Source organism: Sesamum indicum, linkage group LG12 (genome assembly GCF_026168435.1).
Source record: "Sesamum indicum cultivar Baizhima isolate 11 linkage group LG12, ASM2616843v1, whole genome shotgun sequence".
In the NCBI taxonomy this organism is placed as follows: Eukaryota; Viridiplantae; Streptophyta; class Magnoliopsida; order Lamiales; family Pedaliaceae; genus Sesamum; species Sesamum indicum.
Window position 1 is genome coordinate 7,913,137 of NC_142668.1, and position 20,614 is coordinate 7,933,750.

Below are 20,614 nucleotides of genomic sequence, written 5' to 3' on the forward strand. Positions count from 1 at the left end.
AAGAATTAAGGGTTCTTATTTTTAATATTTTTTTTATTTGATTTCTTCTTAAATGTGATAGAATGAAAATATATATATTTTTGTGATAGTTCTGTTTTATTTAATTACGTGATAGAATAAAAATATGTTCAAATTAACATGATTTGTGATAGTTAATGTCAATTTCATATCTAGAGTTAAACTTGCAATTTTATTGTTTGGATAAATTGCAACGAACTTCCTTGAGTTTGATGTAATTATAAATACCTTTTCACTGTTTGACAAATCACTGATACATTTGTTATTCTAGCGGTCATCCAACAACTGAACCAATCCGCTACTTTCTGTTAGGTTTTCATTTATTTCTTGCGATAAACTAATCGTCCTTGTTGACCGATATATAATTTTATGAAAATTTTTTAAGGATACAATGGATGATTTTTTTCAAATTTTTTCATCCGTTTAGTCCGATGTTTATACAAATTTTTATTTTCTTTAAGGAAAAAAATACAGTAATGTTAAAATTGACAATTTCAAGTATTTATCCAAAAATTACATAATTTCATCAAACATTAAGGGAATATTAACATTTTTAAACAACGAAAAACATTCATAATTATGCAAAATGTTATAGACGGTCATTGTAATTTACCCATATTATATTGTTCTTGACATCTAAGGGTATGTCTGGACTATGCATTGAGTAAAGAACATGCAAGAAAAACATACACATATTTGAAGATAGAAATTCTCTTTTCCCTAATATTTTCATCACTAGAATCCCATATCGGAAAACAACATGGAGGTTAAAATAGAGAGTAAAGCAAATATATATATATAGAGAGAGACATATATAGGCAAAATTCTACAATAGGAAAAGCAATTATACATAACATAGATCCACTTATTTGAAGACGGTATATACACACAGAAGAGGAGTTTGTGACCAAATATGTACCTTGCTTCAGTGGCAGCCAAACATAAGCTGCTCTTAGCGTCCTGGGACAAAGATGCGCTGCATCTGTCATTTAAACCTATACCTTAAAAGGAAAAACGAGACGTCTGGAGAAGAAAGTTTAACTGTAAATCTTTTGTTGCCTTTCCGTTACATTACTGTATACATGCAAACCGTGTGGGGCTGCTCGTCTTAGACCGTGATCCTCTTCTGCGATCAACATTAGCCATGCCTTTTCTCCATTTTCTCCAACCTGGAACAGAAATATGGAATGGTGACTGCTGTATAAATTTGATGAGGTTTCTCTAAATTGATCTTTGTATAGAGAAGAGAGACACGGAGATAAATGTTGTTGAGTTATTTTCAGTGAGACAGGAGGTTTGGGTTTGAACCCTTGGCATTGGGATGAATTAGGTCCCGGTCAAATTTGAAAGAAAACAACCATTCCCAGACAAGGTACTTCTTGAAAACATGCACAATCAAGTGAATGTGGAGAACACTGTTTTCAAAACTCGGAAACAAAAAGGAGTCGGGAGTTAAGGTTGTAAATTTGGGGAATCTTACCGAGTTAACTATTAAGCAGTCTCAACTTAGTTTAAGAACAAAATATACAGCCTCTAGGAAGGTGGGAGCGGACGGCGGCATGTCGGGCACTCCATTTTTATGTCCATCCATCTTTGCAGACATCCAGAGTGAAAGAAATGATCGCATGGCGTCACCTATAGACAGATAATGGAGTCAAAATGATAGTTGAAGAAGATAACAAATCTCATGGTAATAAAAGGAAGACTAAGGCAATACCATGCAATCATTTGAACGTTGACCGAGCTCAATGGTAGTCATGCAAATAACACAATCTATGGCATGATTTGAACCCTGATGGAATCTCCGGTAGTAGCTATATTTCTCTGGTAAAATCTGCATATATCATGCTAAAATACTTAAATCGGCTGTTACAACTAGCATAACATGCTTGATGTAGTAAAATTTATTTATCTTCAGTAAGTAGACACACAGGAACAGCAACTAGAGCCAATATAAACCATTGGTTTCTGAGAAAAGAAATATGATATAACTCTTTCTCCCACTCTAGAACACTTAAAGCAGATATCTAAAGTTAAAAACCGTGCTTCCTTACAAGTGACAATGTACATAAATGAATTCCATGAGAAATTCAGCTAATACCCAAATGCAAATTGCGTTCACGGTCTCATTGTTTAGGTTATTACTCTAAAAGTTCATTTGATAGGATCTCAAAGTAAACAGCTCTTAAGGGACATCACTTTACATGAATGATACCAGATTTTTGGGAGATTAATGACAACGCAGTAAAATTTACCATATTAGCCATCAATGCAGCACAAGCGTAGAGGAGAATATGCATGTGTTCTTTCTGCCCACATGGCTATTAAGAGTACGCCTCAAATATCTTTGAAGCAGAACATTCAAACTAAACTTAAAATGGTCTTATTATTAGGATTTAAGATGATATTTCAACTTACAGCATCGAGCCTTTCTGATTCATAGTCACGGCATTGAGCGACAGAAAACTAGTTTTTGTTTTTTTTTTGAGAGGGACAGAAAACTTAGTTTAGCAGAGCTTTCGTAAGTCCACATGCAGTTGTGTTTTATGGTACTCAAAATAAAAACCAAATTTTGCAAATGAGAGCAAAACCATCCCTATTTGGAATGAAAGAAACAAACCTGACGAGGAATGAACCACCGAGCTCCAAAGTAGTGCTGCAGAAGAAGAATACATGCTTGGAGCCCCGTGAAAAGCGCCAAACAAATGCACCAACCCCTGTCAGGCTCTATTCGCATGAAATTATGCGGACAACCAAATGCATATAATGGAATAGCAATGCGAGTGATTGTCATCCCAAGAATATAATGAGGATGCAACGGTTTCCTCGAGTCACGAACCACGTTAGTGACTATTTGTGGAATCCAGAAAGAGTAGAGGAGGAGGATAATATAGCGCAAGAACTTATGAAACTCATACATGACGAGAATGCCACCTAAAAGGATCCCATCTGCAAAGTAACAATGCAAGAAAATATCAGACATTTAACAAGGTGCAAACAAAATAAAGCTGTGTTTATGAATAACCAATATAGAAGGTCTACAACCCAAAGACAGTGAAGCAAATACAACAATTATCTAGAGATAGGATAAGATGTTACACAGAAAGGTAATTTCATGCACCAATATTGGAGCAAGCGAAAACAAAAACTACTTCATAACTGACCACATCAATCACTACTCTTTATTACCCATCCCACGCTAACTCGGAGTACTATTTGTGGATGGATGAATTTACGGTGTTAACAATTATCTTTACATGTTGAAACAAGCCAACTGAAAATTCAGTTCAAACGAAGATTGGTAATGTTCCGTATTAGTTTTATAGTTATCCAATTTGCTATAGGTTCGGTTTCTATTTCTTGCCAGTTAAATATCCTCATGCTTTTTGTTCCATCGTTCAAATGCCAGCATAAAGTTTTAAACTAACTCCTAGATGCACAATTTAGCATACCTATTTCACATCTCTCCTTGTTCGACCGATAAGTAACAAGTATGTTCAAAATGTTTGATATTATTTAAAATTCGGTACAATGTTTTAAACTAATTCCTATATCACGCAATTCTCCATCTTTACTTTTCCATCTCTCTCTGTCAATCTGTCCCATGACTGAATCTCCCGGTTTTTTTATGTCAACGTTTCTCCACATACACTAATTTCTTAAGAGTTTTTTTCTATAGTTTCTTCTGCAATGGCTGCTTCAGTGCTTCAGTACAAGCATCCAGCATAATCAAGCTTGCACATGTCTCAAATTTTGGAAACTCTCAGAAAAGAGAACATAAATTTACAAGCTTAGCAAGCAGAAATGTCGTCCGAAGTCAAAACCCACAATGGATGTGTGAATCAACATTGTGAAACTCTAGTTACTTAATTCAAGACAGGGAAATTCAAATTTTGGCATATCGCAACCACTCTCACGTAATACTTCTGAAAATACTCATCATAATTAATCTAAATGTTTCTATAGATAATAATCAAGTGGTCCACAACACATACATGACCAAGCAACGCCTTTTGTTGTGAGCCTCAAACAGGCACTTGGGTTGACCACTCAGAAAGAACCAATTTCCCAAACCAGATAGGCCCACTAAACATTTGGGAACAATATTACATATATTACATAACAGGTAAAAGAGACTTACAGAAACGACTGTAAAGAGCTGAAAGCTCGCGCCTCATAGCTTCCCAATTCTCTCCATTATTCATAGAAGGCCTATTTGCCTTCCATATTGCAAGAAGGTACCGCATTTCAAATATCGAGAAGACCACAAACTTGAAAAATGCAGCAGTTGCAAAGGCATTAAAAAGGGATTCTGCAACCAGCCAAGCACCAGCTTAAACTTCATACAAGTTCTAACAATAGGAAATATTTTTATAATGAAGAGCAAACAAGGTAATCTCAAAGAGAAATAGGCAGATTGTAGATTGTCTTTAAGTATTGTTATTCCGAGAAACAACACCCAACAACTGAGTTAGCATAAGTAGAAGCAAAGAAGCACAAATTTTTATTAAGGCCTTAAGCTGCTTATCGAGAAACCCTCATGTATTGAACAGCTTAACATTCCAACTAAGCTGCAATACAAGCAGCCAAACAGTGATGGACAAATACAATAGCTGTTCTTGGCACATTAAATATTATGTAAATACCAGTCTTTGTTTGGCTTGAAGTCTCTAAACAAGAAAAGATGATCTCCACTACCATCTACTGTTTCTCACTTTCTCAGGGGAATATCATAAGTCAACAAACTATTGTCTGCAGGTGGAGATAATTAAACAAATTACAGACCCTATCACATAACCAGCTCCAGTAGGAGAATCTAATGTCAGTAGAACTACTTACCCAATTTTCTTTTTCTGCATTTTCCCCTACTACTTAAAGAAGGATGCCTCTTACTCTTGGAACTTCGACATCACCTTAGATAGTTTTCTAGAGTGCCCTGACAACATAAGTTTAAGATGTCCAACCCTTCATAATATACCCCCACATATTATAATCACCATCTGGATACTACATTGTACAGTGCCAGAAGCACGTCTGCAGTAGGGGACTATGGAAAACATGTTCAACTCTCATGATACAAGACATCCTTTGACATTTCATATCCAAAAAAGGATTGTCTCTGCACAACATTAGCCATCGCGGCATTAAATTATGTCCACAAATTTATGGGATATGCCACCACTATGATATGCTTAATCGCTCGATGGACCAGGAAAAATCATGACATACTTTTGTGACTTCATAAAAATATATATTTAAATTCAACCACAAAGTTACAACACATGTTTGTAGGGACTATAGTTGGACCTGTAAAGTTGCAGCACGAACAAGCAAAGATCAATATCCTGAGTTCTAGTTTCTCAGGTTGCAAATAAATAAATCAACTATATAGCTTTCTCAACTGAGGCATGTATAGCAATATATATGCATCCTAACAACAGTCTGAAATGCATAGGTACCAGCATGTTTTGACCCAAAAAGATTCTAAATGATTCAGACCATGGTCTTATTCATTCTGCAATGCATGGGAAATAAAATCCCAGTGGAAAAGCTACCGTCTCCTCAAGCGATGCCGACACTAGTAATTTTAAGTACCAGGGAGTTTTATTTCATAATTACTTTTACCTTGTCATTTTGTCTTTAGATGTCTAAATACTATATATTCCAGCACATGATGTCAGCACCATGAGTGTAACAAGAGCTGGCCCACCACATTATTCAGTTGCCTCCAACTGACTAAACTTTTTGTTAGATCCTCTCCTAGATTATAATAGTACTTCTTCTATCAATGATTCAACCATTCTTTGTGCGGATAGAGAGAAATTATTACATCGGATGCTAATGAAAGTTGCTTACATGTCCAAAGGTATACTCAAAAAGTCAAAGCTCGGTATAAGAATCAAGATTGGTGAAGAAACAATTTCTAAAAGAATAGGCTAGAATCCGCCAAAAAAAAGATTAGGAACAAGATCACCTATAGAAAGTGGGAACCATTACGCACATATAAACTGATTCATATGGGAACATACCAACTAGAATTCCAGCGGTAAGATGTAAGAGACAAAAGTAAGCATCCATTATAGCCTGATGCCCAATCATCAGAAGTGAAACTTTGGCAGCCCCCTGGAATTTAAGAAAGTAGTGCTTCATATAGCTTTATGAAATACAAAGCAGCAAAAGCCTTAACAATACAATTTGCAATAACAGCTCTTGTCATGAAGTATCAAGTACAAGAAAGGAAATCTTACCGACTGCGTATTACTGTGTTCCATTTGCCGGATTAACAATAGAACTTGGAGGAAAGAGATCTAGTGCACGAAAAAGTTAGGGAATCCACCAAAAGAATACAAATCTCATTTTACTTATGTCTAGTATTAGAAAAATATACTGGTAAAGGATACAAAGGTGACCATCAAAGTGTAGTTAACTGCTTTATTGTAGTAGACCTCAGTGTTGACTGAAGTCGCATTTAAAAACATGGGTGAGAAGCAATCTACATCATCATCCACTGAAGGGCTTTCCATCAGTCCTTCTAGATAATACTTATCTTGATCTCCATCTACAGAAAATTACGAGCGATATAAGTCAAAATGATAAAATTGTGTCCGGCAGAAATTAAGAGAAAACAATAGATGACATTTCTACAAAAGTGAAGCCACGAGTATTTCAAACATCATAATGCAGATGTCATGGTTTTTGCATGTTATAGTACAATGCACCACAGGAAGCAAAGTAGTCAGCATGAAACCAAATCTTGGAATGCACTCATGGTAACTGAAATATCAACTATGTAATCAGGTACAGCTTCTGCAACTTTTAGGACAACGCATTACTATTTTATCTGTGTCTTTCTGACAATGGCACACACACACAGAGCAAATAATTGAGGCATCATTTACATTGTAGGATTGGGCTCAGAATGTCCATTGTTTACTTTACATGCCCATGATTCATGGGCTATTCAAGTGCTTGAGGTAGGATGAATTATGCCACAACCCATTTGGATGGCCAAATTACAAAAGGAAACCCTCCAACAGTATCTTTCCCCTCACTATTTGAAACATCATAATCCTGGAATGCAGATGTCATGGTTTTTGCATGTTATATTACAATGCACCACAGGAAGCAAAGTAGTCAGCATGAAACCAAATCTTCGAATGCACTAATGGTAATTGAAAACTCAACTATGTAATCAGGTACAGCTTCTGCAACTTTTAGGTCAGAACGCATTACTATTTTATCTGTGTCTTTCTTACAATGGCTCGCACACAGATCAAACAATTGAGGCCTCATTTACATTGTTATCCAGCCCAATCTCACAATGGCCATTGTTCACTTTACCTGATACATACCCGTGACTCCAGGCCCGTGATAAATCACTATTTAAGTGCTTGAGGTGGGATGAATTATCCCACAACTCATCCAGATGGCCCAACTGCAAAAAGAAAACCTCTAATATAATCTTTCCCCTCAGCCCCCCCCCCCACCCCCACCCCCCGTTTTCTTCCCCCACCGCCACTCCCACCCCTGTGAGCACGTGTTCTTCCCCCCAGCTATATATAAACTATATATTATTTATATACACTAAATAATAATATGTATAAAAATGTACGTATATTATACATAAAACTGGGATGTAAAATATATTATAATTCAAAAACTCCAAGGGAGTTATCGATATTCGTGGCTTTGATTAATTTTATCCACATTGTAAACACATAACAATATTTATCATAGCATTTTGACAAACAAACTAAACAACATACAATCCCGAGTTTTTCTATCCCACATTTAGTCCCGAGTTATCCTACCACTCATTCCATCTGACAAAGTAAGCGGGGCGTGAGAGTTCATGCATATTCAGCACTGTTTTTTAGTGCATAATAGTCAAAATATAATCCTATGCTTCAATGAAACATATCAAGGAGCTTTCTCTCTGACAGCATAGAATTTTCATCTATACAATCAATCAATTTCTTGTGCAACCTCACTAGTATGTTCCCCATTAAGTGTTACATTAAATGATTTAGTCACTTATATGCATCTCTAGATGCAAACTGAATATAAATTACACAGCAACTGCCATCTCAATGAATCATGGAAAGCTTATTTACCAGGGTGCAGATGAAGAGAAACGACAAGAAATGTGTCATGCATTTGGTCTTGATTATAAAACCCATCATGTTGGGCTCAATCCCTAGAAAATATTGCCCATAAGATATGTCAAATCTAATGCAGTACTTTGTTATTTCTTATTATGTAATATAAGAATCGGATAGATCAACCCAGGGCAAGCTCATCAGCAGCTGGTAAGCTATGGATAAAGAGAACTTTCATATAGTTAAAAGATTAAAACAACAGGTCGAGCCTAGATATTCAGCCTGGCTCAAATCTGGAACATTCTACCCTAATTTAACTTTGTTTTGTTACTTGCAAGGCAACCAAAACTCATTCCTGAACTCCCTTCAAGTTTAGCATATAGCTCATAGTGCAAGATGATTCTATTTCTTTAAGGGCCCCAATGCTTTTAATAGGCAGTAAATAATCAAGTGTTAAGCATACAAACATGCTACCACTCACAAATATAACCATCGATATCTTCACCAAGTTAATAGTATACATGAAGATAGACAGAAAAGACATGATCATAAAGACATGACAACAACGTGCTAGAGAAAGTACTTCACACACTGTAAGATTTAGTACCATTTTTTCCGGAGGAAGCGCGAGAAATTTGAGCAGCAATTTCAATATTGCAATGTTTCTCCATTTCATAAATGGGAGCTGCAATAGAATAAAACCCAGCAACTTTAGAAACGGAGTACTATGAACTTGAACTGATAATGAAATAGAATAACTTTTAACAAAAAGTACAATGTTTCCGCTTCCAGATTTTTTCTCGGGGAGACTCCAGAAACACCTGGGATGAGAAAACTCCAAGCTGTAAAAGAAAGGAACAATGTCAAACAAGTTAGCATCGAATTGAAAAATCTTCAGATAAACTTTTGCAACCAGCACCCGTGTACAACATGGAACCACCTTAAAACTCCAGTTTTACAGAAAGCAATCGTGGCCTAAGCCATAACATTAGGGAATATACATCAAAAACCAAATCAGATGAGTACCTCTAAGAAACAGAATCATACTCGTTAAAGACAATCCTTGTTTATTAATGGGCAATTCAGTATGAGAAAAGATTCATCTCACTTTTTGATCCTCAATATTTGCATCAACTAGATAATCCATGCCTAACAATTGAAGTGTTTCGAGAGAACCTAACAGCAGCAAGTATGTAATCTGCACGTGCAAATTTATGCTCAATACCAGAATAAATTCATAGCCAGAGAGGTTAGTTCTACACTTGCACAGGCATCCCCATACATTAACACTTTGGATTTTCTATTCAACATTCACATTCATCTCCAGTACTGAGTATGGTGAGTTTGGGCAGAGGCACATGTTCATAATAACAGATTTTAGTGAATGTATTTGTGGCATTCGTCTTAAATTTAGAAAACCTGGGACTATCATGGGCATTACCGGATTTGAAAGAGCCTTAAACAATCTTGTTCCGCGAGAGTGGGCATGTGGTGTCCATCCAAGACTTGGCATAGGAGATAGGACAAGTATTTGGGATACGGGTTCCCCTAGGCAACAACGTAAATACATCCAGAAATATGTATACTTGACAAAACCAGTCATTGCTTTGAGTTTGATGTCATCAGATTTTCAGCTTTGTATTTGGTTACTTACACATATTAAACACAAGAGGTACAAACCGATGATGGACACTTCCCTTGGTTGTTTAATTTTAGTATTAGGTTTCAGGAAAGTCAATGCACGTGTTATTAATAGTTAAACATATCGGCTATTTGTGCTTATATCAAAATAGGAATTTCAAATATGTGATGTATCATTCTTTTCATTTTGAAGAATTCTACATTTAAGGTGTAATAGAAAATGTTTGAATTTATATTTTACTTTCCAAAAGAATTTCTTTTAATGGGCTGACATGTTGAGATGTCACTTAATAGTTAGCCTTAGTAATCAGATTGCAGCAGTTTCCATTATCCCGGTCCCGGAGATACCATCTAAGGATCTGAGTCCAATTGTCTTAAGTAAAAGCATGATTTTGCTCTCTACTGCTCAAGTTAAAACATTTCAAACTAAACATTCTTTTGATGTGGCCTTCAGTAAACCACACTTCGCATGCCTTTTCTCTTATGAATCCAGTATGATAATACTGTTTACTGTGCAGTCCAAAAACCTAGGGAGGAAACCCATAGGACTGCCATAGTTAAATATACAGTTGGCATGAAATTTCTATCATCATGAGCAATATAACCCAGCAAAGGCAGTAAAACTGGGAAGGTTTGTCATCCCAAAAGGTGGCATTGCCTCAATGATCCAACATTCTACAAATTACTGCAGTCTTGTATCAGGATTTATACATAACTGCACAACTGTAATGGCAGATTCTGGTAGCAATGCAAAACCAGTGCTAAGTAGGTGATGTTTAAAGAGAGATAAAATGAAGTAAAATTAAAGGGGAATTTCTATGCACAGCCTCAAGAACCTAATACCAAGCATGAAGCAGAAAACACTATTAGCTATAAGTTGCTAACTAATAGAGATTCTGGCTAATCCAACACTTCAAGAAAATATTGTTCCATATTATATTGAATCATCTTAATATCATCCATCACTACTACCACCACTCTATACCTTCCAAAGAAGGGAAAAGAGAGAGACATAATCAAAGAGGAGAAACAATAGCAGTCATGTACTGTTAAATTAAAGAAGCATACGAGGAATAATAGATCATTATGTTAACCAGTGGAAGGGTTAAAATATTTTGCCAGAGGAAGCAATGGTGATTACCAAGTGATATGGATTAGATAACAAGTAATCATCTTCCTGCCCAAACTCACCCTCTTTTCCACTGCAGAAATATCCAAAGATAGCATTAGCATAGAGGTGGATCTGAGTTGAGAACAAGAATTTCCACTAACCCAAACAAAATAGATAAACATCCAATTTAGGATTGATTTCATTGGTGAAACTTCAAGGAAGTATCTGACCATCTTCTCTTTCTTAAACTAATTCAGTAAATCTAAAGGGCTGAAAAAAAGAAGTAGATTCTGATACTTGTATAAACTTTTGCCATACAAGTCAAAACTAAAATTATCTCCAGCCCATTCTAGATCTTTCCACAAAATTTGTAACCTTAATAGGGAATAATTGAAGTTCACAACATAAGAAAGAAAATGCCACTATACATGTAACATAAAATATAAGCATTTGGATGAGTTTGTAGGAACGAAGAACTGTAAATATTGAAATATAAGTTCATAGAGATATTTATCTCCCAAATGCACAATTTTGCAGAGACCACCAAGCAATTATAAATCATAATTTGCAGTTTCCAACATATAAGATGAGACCTGCAGACAATAGTAAGTAGAAAGTAAAATTACATAGCTTACATAAAGAGAGTGATAGCAATAGAGAGGAAACTACCTGTTAGCTACCATCCTTAGTTGTCTGAAAGGCCATATATACACACCCTCTACCCTGATTTGAGCACCACGAACATCATGCTCATTGTCGAACACATCATGGAAAATTATAATCCCCTATTTTATTGCATCATGAAGGTTGACAATTACAACAAGAAAGAAGGAAAATGTGATGGGAAAAAACAGCATTTCAAAAAGCAAAGAAATTACATGAGCTCATGATGCCAAAATTATTAGCCAAGTTGACATTCTATTATAATCTGACCAATCTTGAACACCACCATGCAATGCTTGTGCAAACAGAAATAATGAAACATAAAGTATAGCATTGAATCACCCATTGCCACGATATGAACATAACTCAGCTTCAAAGTTTGTTCTCATGATTCTGAGAAACTAAGAACTGCATGGCGTTATACAGTAGGGCGTGGAGATGAAAAACAGTTAAATTAGTATCTACTTGGAAAATAGATGCAGAGGCAGCCTTTCTGAAACATTTGCTGAGGCAAAATGATGAAAATTATGGTAGCTTCCGGCAGTCCCTATTACTGCCTATTCATATGGAGCAAGCATTCATAATAAAACTTAAGAGCAGTGCTTATCAAGTATCAACATGCGCGGGACGTGCGAAGCATGCATAAGAATGTGCAATCATGTATTTGCATGTCTATGATCTAAATGGATACTGATTGCGAAAAATGTAACTCTACTATACTTAGCAAAGATGCCATTACACAGACTAAGGCGGAGTCTCAATCAGCAAACCAATGCAGACAACAACCGAGGAAACTCTTCATCAGAACTTTCCCAAAGCATTAATGACTGGCAAACAGTTCATATATACACATATATGCATGTAAGTATTTTTGCAGCATTTCATTGTGACATATCCATATTTCACAATTGATTAGTATCTATCTATTTGATAAAAGATGGGACGCTTAGGATTTTCTGGTGTAATTTCTCTCCTTTTTCCATGGTCCACGAACAATGTCTTCTAATCCAACAATTTTGAAGATTACTTATTCAATGAGTGGTCACGTTATCAAAATTACCAGAGTCATTAAGTGGAATCAATTAGCAAACAGGCATCTAGAAACAAGAAGATAACTCAATTTCATGACAGCTCTCCATACATCAAGTTAAAGAATGAGCACACTACCTGAACATAGTGTACACCAGTTATTTTTGTTGGTGTGCTGATCAACTCTAGTATGGAATTTCCATTGGAATTCCTAAAATCAGGAAACTTGGAAGAGCTATTTGCCAACTCCAGAAACTTCCAATTCCCTGCGTCATACAAATTTACAAATTAATTTAATCAACAACATCAAATGAATGAAATAATGCCTGGAAACAACAAAAAATGACATAGTTAGCTGAGAACATTCCCATGTAACAGTATCAGCAGGATATCAAAGCAGCAAATTATAACAAAATGAAGTTTGTAGTGCTCAATATCATCACCAGTAACTTAAGTAACTCTATGTCAGGGAATGTCTAGATCAACAGTGATGAGAATCAAACATACACTCACACAATCGCATTTGACTTTCATAAAATTAGTGGATCCTACTTACAACCTCCTGAATGCACAGCCTACTTATAAATATTGCTACTCATGGAATTCCACTTAAGACTAAAGTGAGCTAATTTTATATTATTTACAAGATTGTACAATCAGCTCTAACACAATGCACTTTATGCTTTTGCAAGAATTTTACACCAAAAATATTAAAGATGAAGCCTACTTTTAGTCACAATACTAGTTGTGCAATTCCACAAACCACTAAATATCCCTTCAAGCAAGGGAGAGCACAAGAATTAGTTATGCAAGCCATCTAAATTGAGCATAAAAGAAACATTTATGGACCAGGAAAACTCAAACAACATAACCGCTGATTGGCAAGAAAATGTTTTTCTTTTCTTTTATTTATAATCATAACATCTCCTTGTAACCCCTAGAACAAGCAGTTACACATTCACAGGTACTTCATAGTTTTAGTGTAAACCCGTATCATCTGCACTCTCATACTCAAGCCAAACTAAACCACCAACACCAACACCCCCCGGGCAGGTCCGCCTGGAGATAACTCACTGTCTCTGGAAATAATGATTCCAAAGTTCTTGCCCATTGCCAATCAATGCATCCCACGTGAACAACCTCCCCAACACCATGTACTTCTCCTATCATCTCCAACAACAAACCCCAGTAATTAATAACCATGACCACCTAGATGTACTACAGGAAAAGCTGAAACTGTTTTCTTATCCGGTAGTATATTTCATAAGATTCTTAGGTATATTGGTAACTCCACCATAAAGCTTGTGCAGGACAATCTAAACAGTATGTATTTATCAAGGTCCATTCAATCAGTAAACTCCATAAGGGAGTGTCTTCCACCACATCCTATATTCCTGGGTACCCATGAACTAGATTCAAGCAAACTAGAACCTCAGATATACAGGATACAGGGTCCCCTATCAGGGTGATATCTCCTCGACCATTCTTGCTCCAAACTGAAAGCTAAGATTCGGATAAAGCTACATGGAGCCGGTGAGTCATAGGGGTAAACTGGAGCACGGTGGTGGACTGAAATAGGACTCCCCCTTGGATTACCTTAGTGGTCCGGAGGCTCTAGTCTTATACAAATAAAATAAGAAGCTGATTTAATTGCAAAGGCACCATGAGCCATTTATATAATCAGAAGAAAGAGTATGTCACCAGCAATTCTTGTTACTATAATTACATATCGTGGTTTAACTAATCAGTTGAAATGAGACCAGTAACCGAGAAATAGATGTGAAGTGAAGTAGCAGAACTGGGGTCTTCTTCGGTTATTAATCATGATTTTTTCTCCTTGTTAATGTTAGTTTTAATAATAGTGGATACATGAGTTTGACTTGGTAATTTCCTTTTGGGTTTTGATCCAAACAACTGCATATATAAACATATAGATCTACTTAATGTTTATATGCTATTGTACATAATACTTATCTGATGTGCCAAGTGCTGAGAGGCCAGGGCCCTTCCTCCCACCCCAGCGAATTCATCCATGGTTAATGATGACAATAACCTTAGTGATGCAAACAACTCCAACCATGCAAATCATAGAAAGACAAAAAGCCCAAAGTGCAGCTATCTGCCTAATCTCTCCATAAACACTGAGTTCTGTGATACAACAGTGATGGCGGCCACAACGATTGAGCCTCATCCACTGATCTACGTTAGCAAGATTAACAGCTCTATTGACCTTGGTGATAACAGAACAGCTGAAATTGATCTCTCATCGGGTGATATTATGTCTGTAGAGATTCATAGACATCCATTAAGCTGATGACGCTCAAAATGGATGTAAAATGGCCAACTTAGAAAATACCCTTCAAAAATTGCCTGGTCCCCAACCTTCTCCCTAACCCATTCATAAAATGAGTTCAGTGATACACAATAGAGTCCGTCCACGGTCTGCCAATCAACAAAGGACCTATCTTCATCATTTGATCCACCTTTGACATAATCCTTCCAGCTTTAACAGTATGAGACAATATTAATCGACAGATCGAAATTTTCATCCTTTCTGCAAATTACTGAGCCTACATATTTGAATAGGTATAGGCCTAAACCTATTAATTATCATAATTCATAAGAGACCTATTTTTATTCACATTGGTAGTTGGGCCCCATATCATTTAGAGCAGTTATGATCTATCCTCTCATACAAAAATTACAAGCTGATTAAACTCATATAGCCATCATCTTTACAAGCTCAAAAAAGTTCAACAGAACAGAATCCCACAACTCATGGGCAGGACATCATATGTATGGTTCACCAATCTACAAAACCTTCCTGCTCTACTCTTGAGAGATTCTGTCTTGTGGCGAATATCCTAATGCTATATCTGCGCCATCCCACATTATGTACCAGCATACATTGTAATATTTCAAAAGTAGAACTCTACACCTTACAATCATTTTAAGCAAACATGTTAAAACACAAGACAATTGGAATGCAAAAGGTATTTCCAACAATTTTGACATTGCAGATTTCCATAGTCATACTTAGCTGGCAAGACAATAATCAAAAGATCCATCAAGAAAGGGGGAAAAAGTCCTTTTCTGCATGGCAGGTTTTGGAAACGAAATCATTCAATAGTAGTGGCACAATCTACAAACAATCATGATATTTTAACTTGTTGCAGTATCAGCACATCAATGATATTGCATTAACGAATGCCATAATCCAAAAAACAAATGTGTATATATTCAACATAAATTATTCATGCAGATGAACAGCAGTTAAATAGTTGCACATATAGACAACTCGCAAACCTCTATATGTCCCTGTTATATTCCAAGAAGAAAATGGACCCAATTCATGCTCTTCCTTCCCTAAAGGAAGCCACTGCAAGAATGAAAAAGGTCAAAAGATTAGAAGTAACCAAAGGAAAATTCAGCAAGAGGAAGGAAAAAGAGAGAGGGATCTCATTCATGAATGGGCATCCATTACTTAATTTTGATAATGGTTTATAGCGATTACATGAGAGGTGCTTTTCTTCTTATCCACTACCAAAGAAATTATTCTATGGCTGAGAACATGCATCTGAAAAACCTTGAAGGAAGAGACAGCAGAAAAACACACAAAGAGAAATATACACACACAAAGAGAAGAGTGAGATAATTTGAGTCATTAAAGCCGACTTCACTATGAAACAGAAGACATTTTGCCAGAGTGAAGTACAAGGGTTAACATATTGGGGATAGCATGTATGTTATATTTTGGGTATTATCTTATATATGTGTCCAATGATTCCAGATGGAAGCCGAACAGATCTGTGCTCTTTTTTTAGTTAAAGCCAAAATATCTATACCTTCACTTATTCTTAAATTCATATTAGATTGAGGCAAGTGACATAAATCAGTATCATAGATACTTTTAGTGGCCTGTGGAGTTTTAGGGATACAAGGCAATCCCAACCAAATGCCTCTGGGACCTAGAGATATTGAAGAAGAAACCCTGGACGGTAATTTGTCTCCTGTTCCACATTAAGAACAGTTAAATATTCTCAAGTGTGTTGGTACCTAGAGAGCGATGCTTCTACCAAGTCCCCGTACAGTTAGATATTCTCAAGTGTGTGTCTGTCCTCTAAATTGAAATACATATATATTATCTGTTACTTCTCACTAGCTCATTGAACATACTGGCTTCATTTGATTTTATATAACCTGCAGGCACAATTATATGTTTGTTACAAAATTCATTTATCAAATTTTTGCTACAGAAATTTTCTGATTCAAAATTCAAACTATTGCGGCTAATTCTATTTAGGGTCATTTGAACAAGTGAATATAAATGAATCTATTTTATTGAAATGCGTACCTATCTTGAAATTAACAAGGTGGTCATATAGTATTTATAAAGCCCTTTTGGTGATTAAAATAGCAAATATCAAGTTTTGCGGGTCACGGAGCTTCCAGAAACACACTGTGATGACGTGTAGTTCTTCATATCAATCCTCCATCATGCTTCATTGTTATCATTTAATGCATGCCTGCCGACAAAACATCAAATATCACACTAATATTTCACTTTCTCTATGACTACCCTCCGAACCTTATATAACCTAAATTAGTTTCCATATCTTAATAAATACACCTAAAGTTCAACAGTAACCAAAAAGGCGAGCAATCTTGAAATGACGTAGTAATATCAGATTACGACATCCTGCATAATGACCACGTACAGATCCTGATAAACCAATTATCAGCCGCCGCTAAAGGACAACACAATTGTAACTAGATTACATAGTATCAATAACGCCAAACATCAATTCGACAGTGAAACGACAAAAGTCATTCATCAATCATTAGTCATTACGATAGCGACAGTTTTTCAAATCTTTAAAAATTTACAGAACTACAAAAATGTTTCAGAATCATGAAATATGAACCAAAATTGCAACACTTAACTTTCAGCGAACCAGTAATAACAGCACAATCAGTGTCATGCAAATATATTGACCTTTTTACACTTCTAAGATAAACAGAAAGGATGTAATTCCACAATACATTAAGCAAGTAAAGCATTAACAACACTCAAAGACTACATTTCCTTAATCAAGGCTCCAAAACATAAATAAAATCACATCTCTATGGCTAGCCCACAATCAAACTAATCACAGACAGAAATACACCATAACCATTGGAAATACAGAATTCAGACAACTCAGATGTAATTCAGTCAAGAAGTAACTATAAAGAAAAAACACTAACCTCATCACCCCAAGACCGAGGTCTCTGCCTCAAGGGTCTTAAACCATTAACAGGCCATATCACCGCGAAAATGAACCACAACCCAGTTAGAAACCGAAACAAAATGCTCGAAAAATCTAAACTTTTCATCGGACCCATTTTCAAGCTCAACTCAAATTCCCCTTCTTCAAGTGATCCTCGAGATTTCCGCTCAAAAAGATGAAGCCAATCATACTACGCAAAGGAAAGTAAAGCTTAGAAATCGTATCCTTTCTAGACAAATGACTGGCGGGTTTTTTGCTTAAAGTGTAGGCAAACAATTTCAGCTAACAAACTCAACCAGAAACGACGAAATGCACCGATCAATATACACCATAAAAGCGAGAGCTTAACAACCCAAAAATCCGTAATTTGGTACCCAACAAAAGAAGGAAAAAATTGTTTCTTTCTGGGTTCCAAACAATTGCGGCTTCGCTGGTCAATTCTTGCACCAGAAACTACATATTTAATTATTTCTTTATTCAACAGACGGCTACGCACAAGCCCTTTCTCTGAATTCTTTTCTGAAATTCGCAAGCTCCTACACGGGCTATTCGTTGGAGGTATTTCTTTCCTTTGTTGGGTAAAGCAGAAGTCAAGAGGAGAAATAAATGAGACTACTTGGTGTGGAGGAAATTATAACGTTACGGACTGGGAGAGATGATGAGTAACACAGTCCAATAAAAAGATGGGGAAAATTAATCTTCGACTATAGTCAAGGTAATAGAAGGCTTAGATGGACCCGTGATGGATAACAAAAGCTGGTGTCTGTGACCTTATCATCATGCAGTCAAAATGAAGATGTTCATATAAGTTCATTGTTCTTCCATGGTCATCTTTTTACGTATTTGTCTTAGAACTCCATTTTTACCAACTAAAAATATGTAATCTTTTAAAATTTGAGAAAAGAAATAATTACCAATTTATATTTAATGAGAATGTTCATTTATTATTATGTCTAAAATGTAAAGAAATGTTGATTACTTGATCTTACATATCCCAAGATTATAAAGTTTGATGATGGATGAAAAACTAACTGGGAAAATACAAGTAATTTTTGTGATATCGTAAATGGACAAATTATTTTTATATAAAAAAAATAGTAATTTATCTCTGAATTTTTTAAAATGCAGTAATTCATTCCCTATATTTTCTAAAATGAATCAATTTACCTCATTTTAATTGCTATTTTTTTATTATAAAATGGTAATTTGTCCATTTACAATATTACAGTAAGTAAATTGTATTAAGTGGAATACTAATAAAAAAGGTTGTAAAATGCAAAATCAGATATTCTATTTTTAGGAAAAATAATTTATGGGAATATGATCAAATCTAATCAGCATCCCTATTTGTTTCTGAAGGAGAGAAAATTGATAGAAAGGTCAAGAATTATACATAAGTTATCATTTTGAGTATGTGTTCATGAAAACCAACATCATGTAGGTGCACAATTTTATACAAGTTTTTTCTTGCTATAAAAATTATTCTTTTGTCATGCAAAATATTATATATAAAATATTGGGTAATTGTTAGTTTAGATTTATTTGATTTTATTTTTGTATAATGGTTAAATTTTCATCAACTTTTTAAATTATATGGATTAGATTGAAAATGAGTATATAAGTAGGTTGTCAGTGTAAAGATGAAAGTTGTAGTTCTAAAATATTTGATATTTTTTGCCCTTTTTTCTCTCATGTTAAATAGATATTCAAAGTTGAAGCATCTATTTTTCAAAATCTTGTTTAGTGAATAATTGGGTTTAATGCAATTTACCTTCTTGTGATATTTTAAATAAGCAAATAACCCTTCTACGAAAAAAAAAATAACAGTTTACTTTCTTAGACAAGAAGGTAAATTGCTTCATTTTGAAAAATATGAGGAGATAAATTGTTGTATTTTTTAAAAAGTACAGGAAGGTTTTAAGAAGGTACGTAGCTCTATTTTGGAAATACATGGGGATAAATTGTTGTATTTTAAAAAGACATGAAGGTAAATTGCTATTTTTTTTCATAGAATGATAAGTTGTTCATTTACAATATCACAAGAGAGTTGTTTGCATTTTTCTCATTAATTGTTTGATGTTGTCTTTTTATTATAATTCTTTGGTTATCATTTATAATATGCTATTGGGGGTTGGGTTTACATTTCTTAGTTTGGAGCGGTTCAGGCTTGGGCTTCTATCGGAATCTAGCTCGTATATCTTTTCAGATAAAACAAATTAAGAATTATCATAAATTTTCTACACGACGCCGTGGTTGTGCCAAGGCTCAATCATGTAATAACATGATTATACAAAAGGTTGTCTTCATCCATTAGTACCAACTGACGTATTTGTAAAGTCAGTGTTAAATTCACATGTCTATGATCACATTCCACCAGTTGTGACTAGTGGATCCACCAGTTGTGACTAGTGGACCAATTCATTACTGAACTAATGTGTTTATCTAGTCGTCATCGTATCTCAAAAGTCTTGTCCAATCAGACTCAGCTGTTCAGGAATTATATAGCCCTCCTTCCTTAAGCATCTCATTCATTCCGATCTGCGGATAGTTATGATGACACTTGTGTTTTAACTGGATGCATCAGCTCTTCAGGAGATGTTCTCAACTTAATAAGATGGTATTGAAGATAGCTTCAAGCAAAGGGCTCATTTTCATTGACGTGTTGCAGGTCCCAAATATCCAAGAAGAATTTGGATCATTAATCGTTAATAATTTGAATTTGATAAATATAAACTCTCTAAGAATGACAAATTTATTAGAAAGGGTTACTTAGTGAATGGGTT

At 35.4% G+C, this 20,614-nt stretch overlaps 1 protein-coding gene across 1 annotated transcript; it reads right to left on the reverse strand.

Annotated features, from left to right (window-relative positions):
• Positions 1-791: 791 nt before the first annotated feature.
• LOC105178563 (RING/U-box superfamily protein) lies at positions 792-18,425 on the reverse strand. Its single transcript, XM_011102058.3, has 15 exons — positions 17,809-18,425; positions 15,868-15,940; positions 12,700-12,827; positions 11,539-11,654; positions 10,900-10,960; positions 8,893-8,959; positions 8,725-8,802; positions 6,420-6,577; positions 6,267-6,326; positions 6,048-6,141; positions 4,160-4,330; positions 2,639-2,967; positions 1,736-1,852; positions 1,499-1,653; positions 792-1,187 (listed from the first exon to the last, which is right to left on the reverse strand). Exons 1-14 carry the CDS (start codon positions 17,944-17,946, stop codon positions 1,552-1,554), a joined length of 1,692 nt encoding a protein of 563 aa, XP_011100360.1. The 5' UTR covers positions 17,947-18,425; the 3' UTR covers positions 792-1,187; positions 1,499-1,551.
• Positions 18,426-20,614: the final 2,189 nt, after the last annotated feature.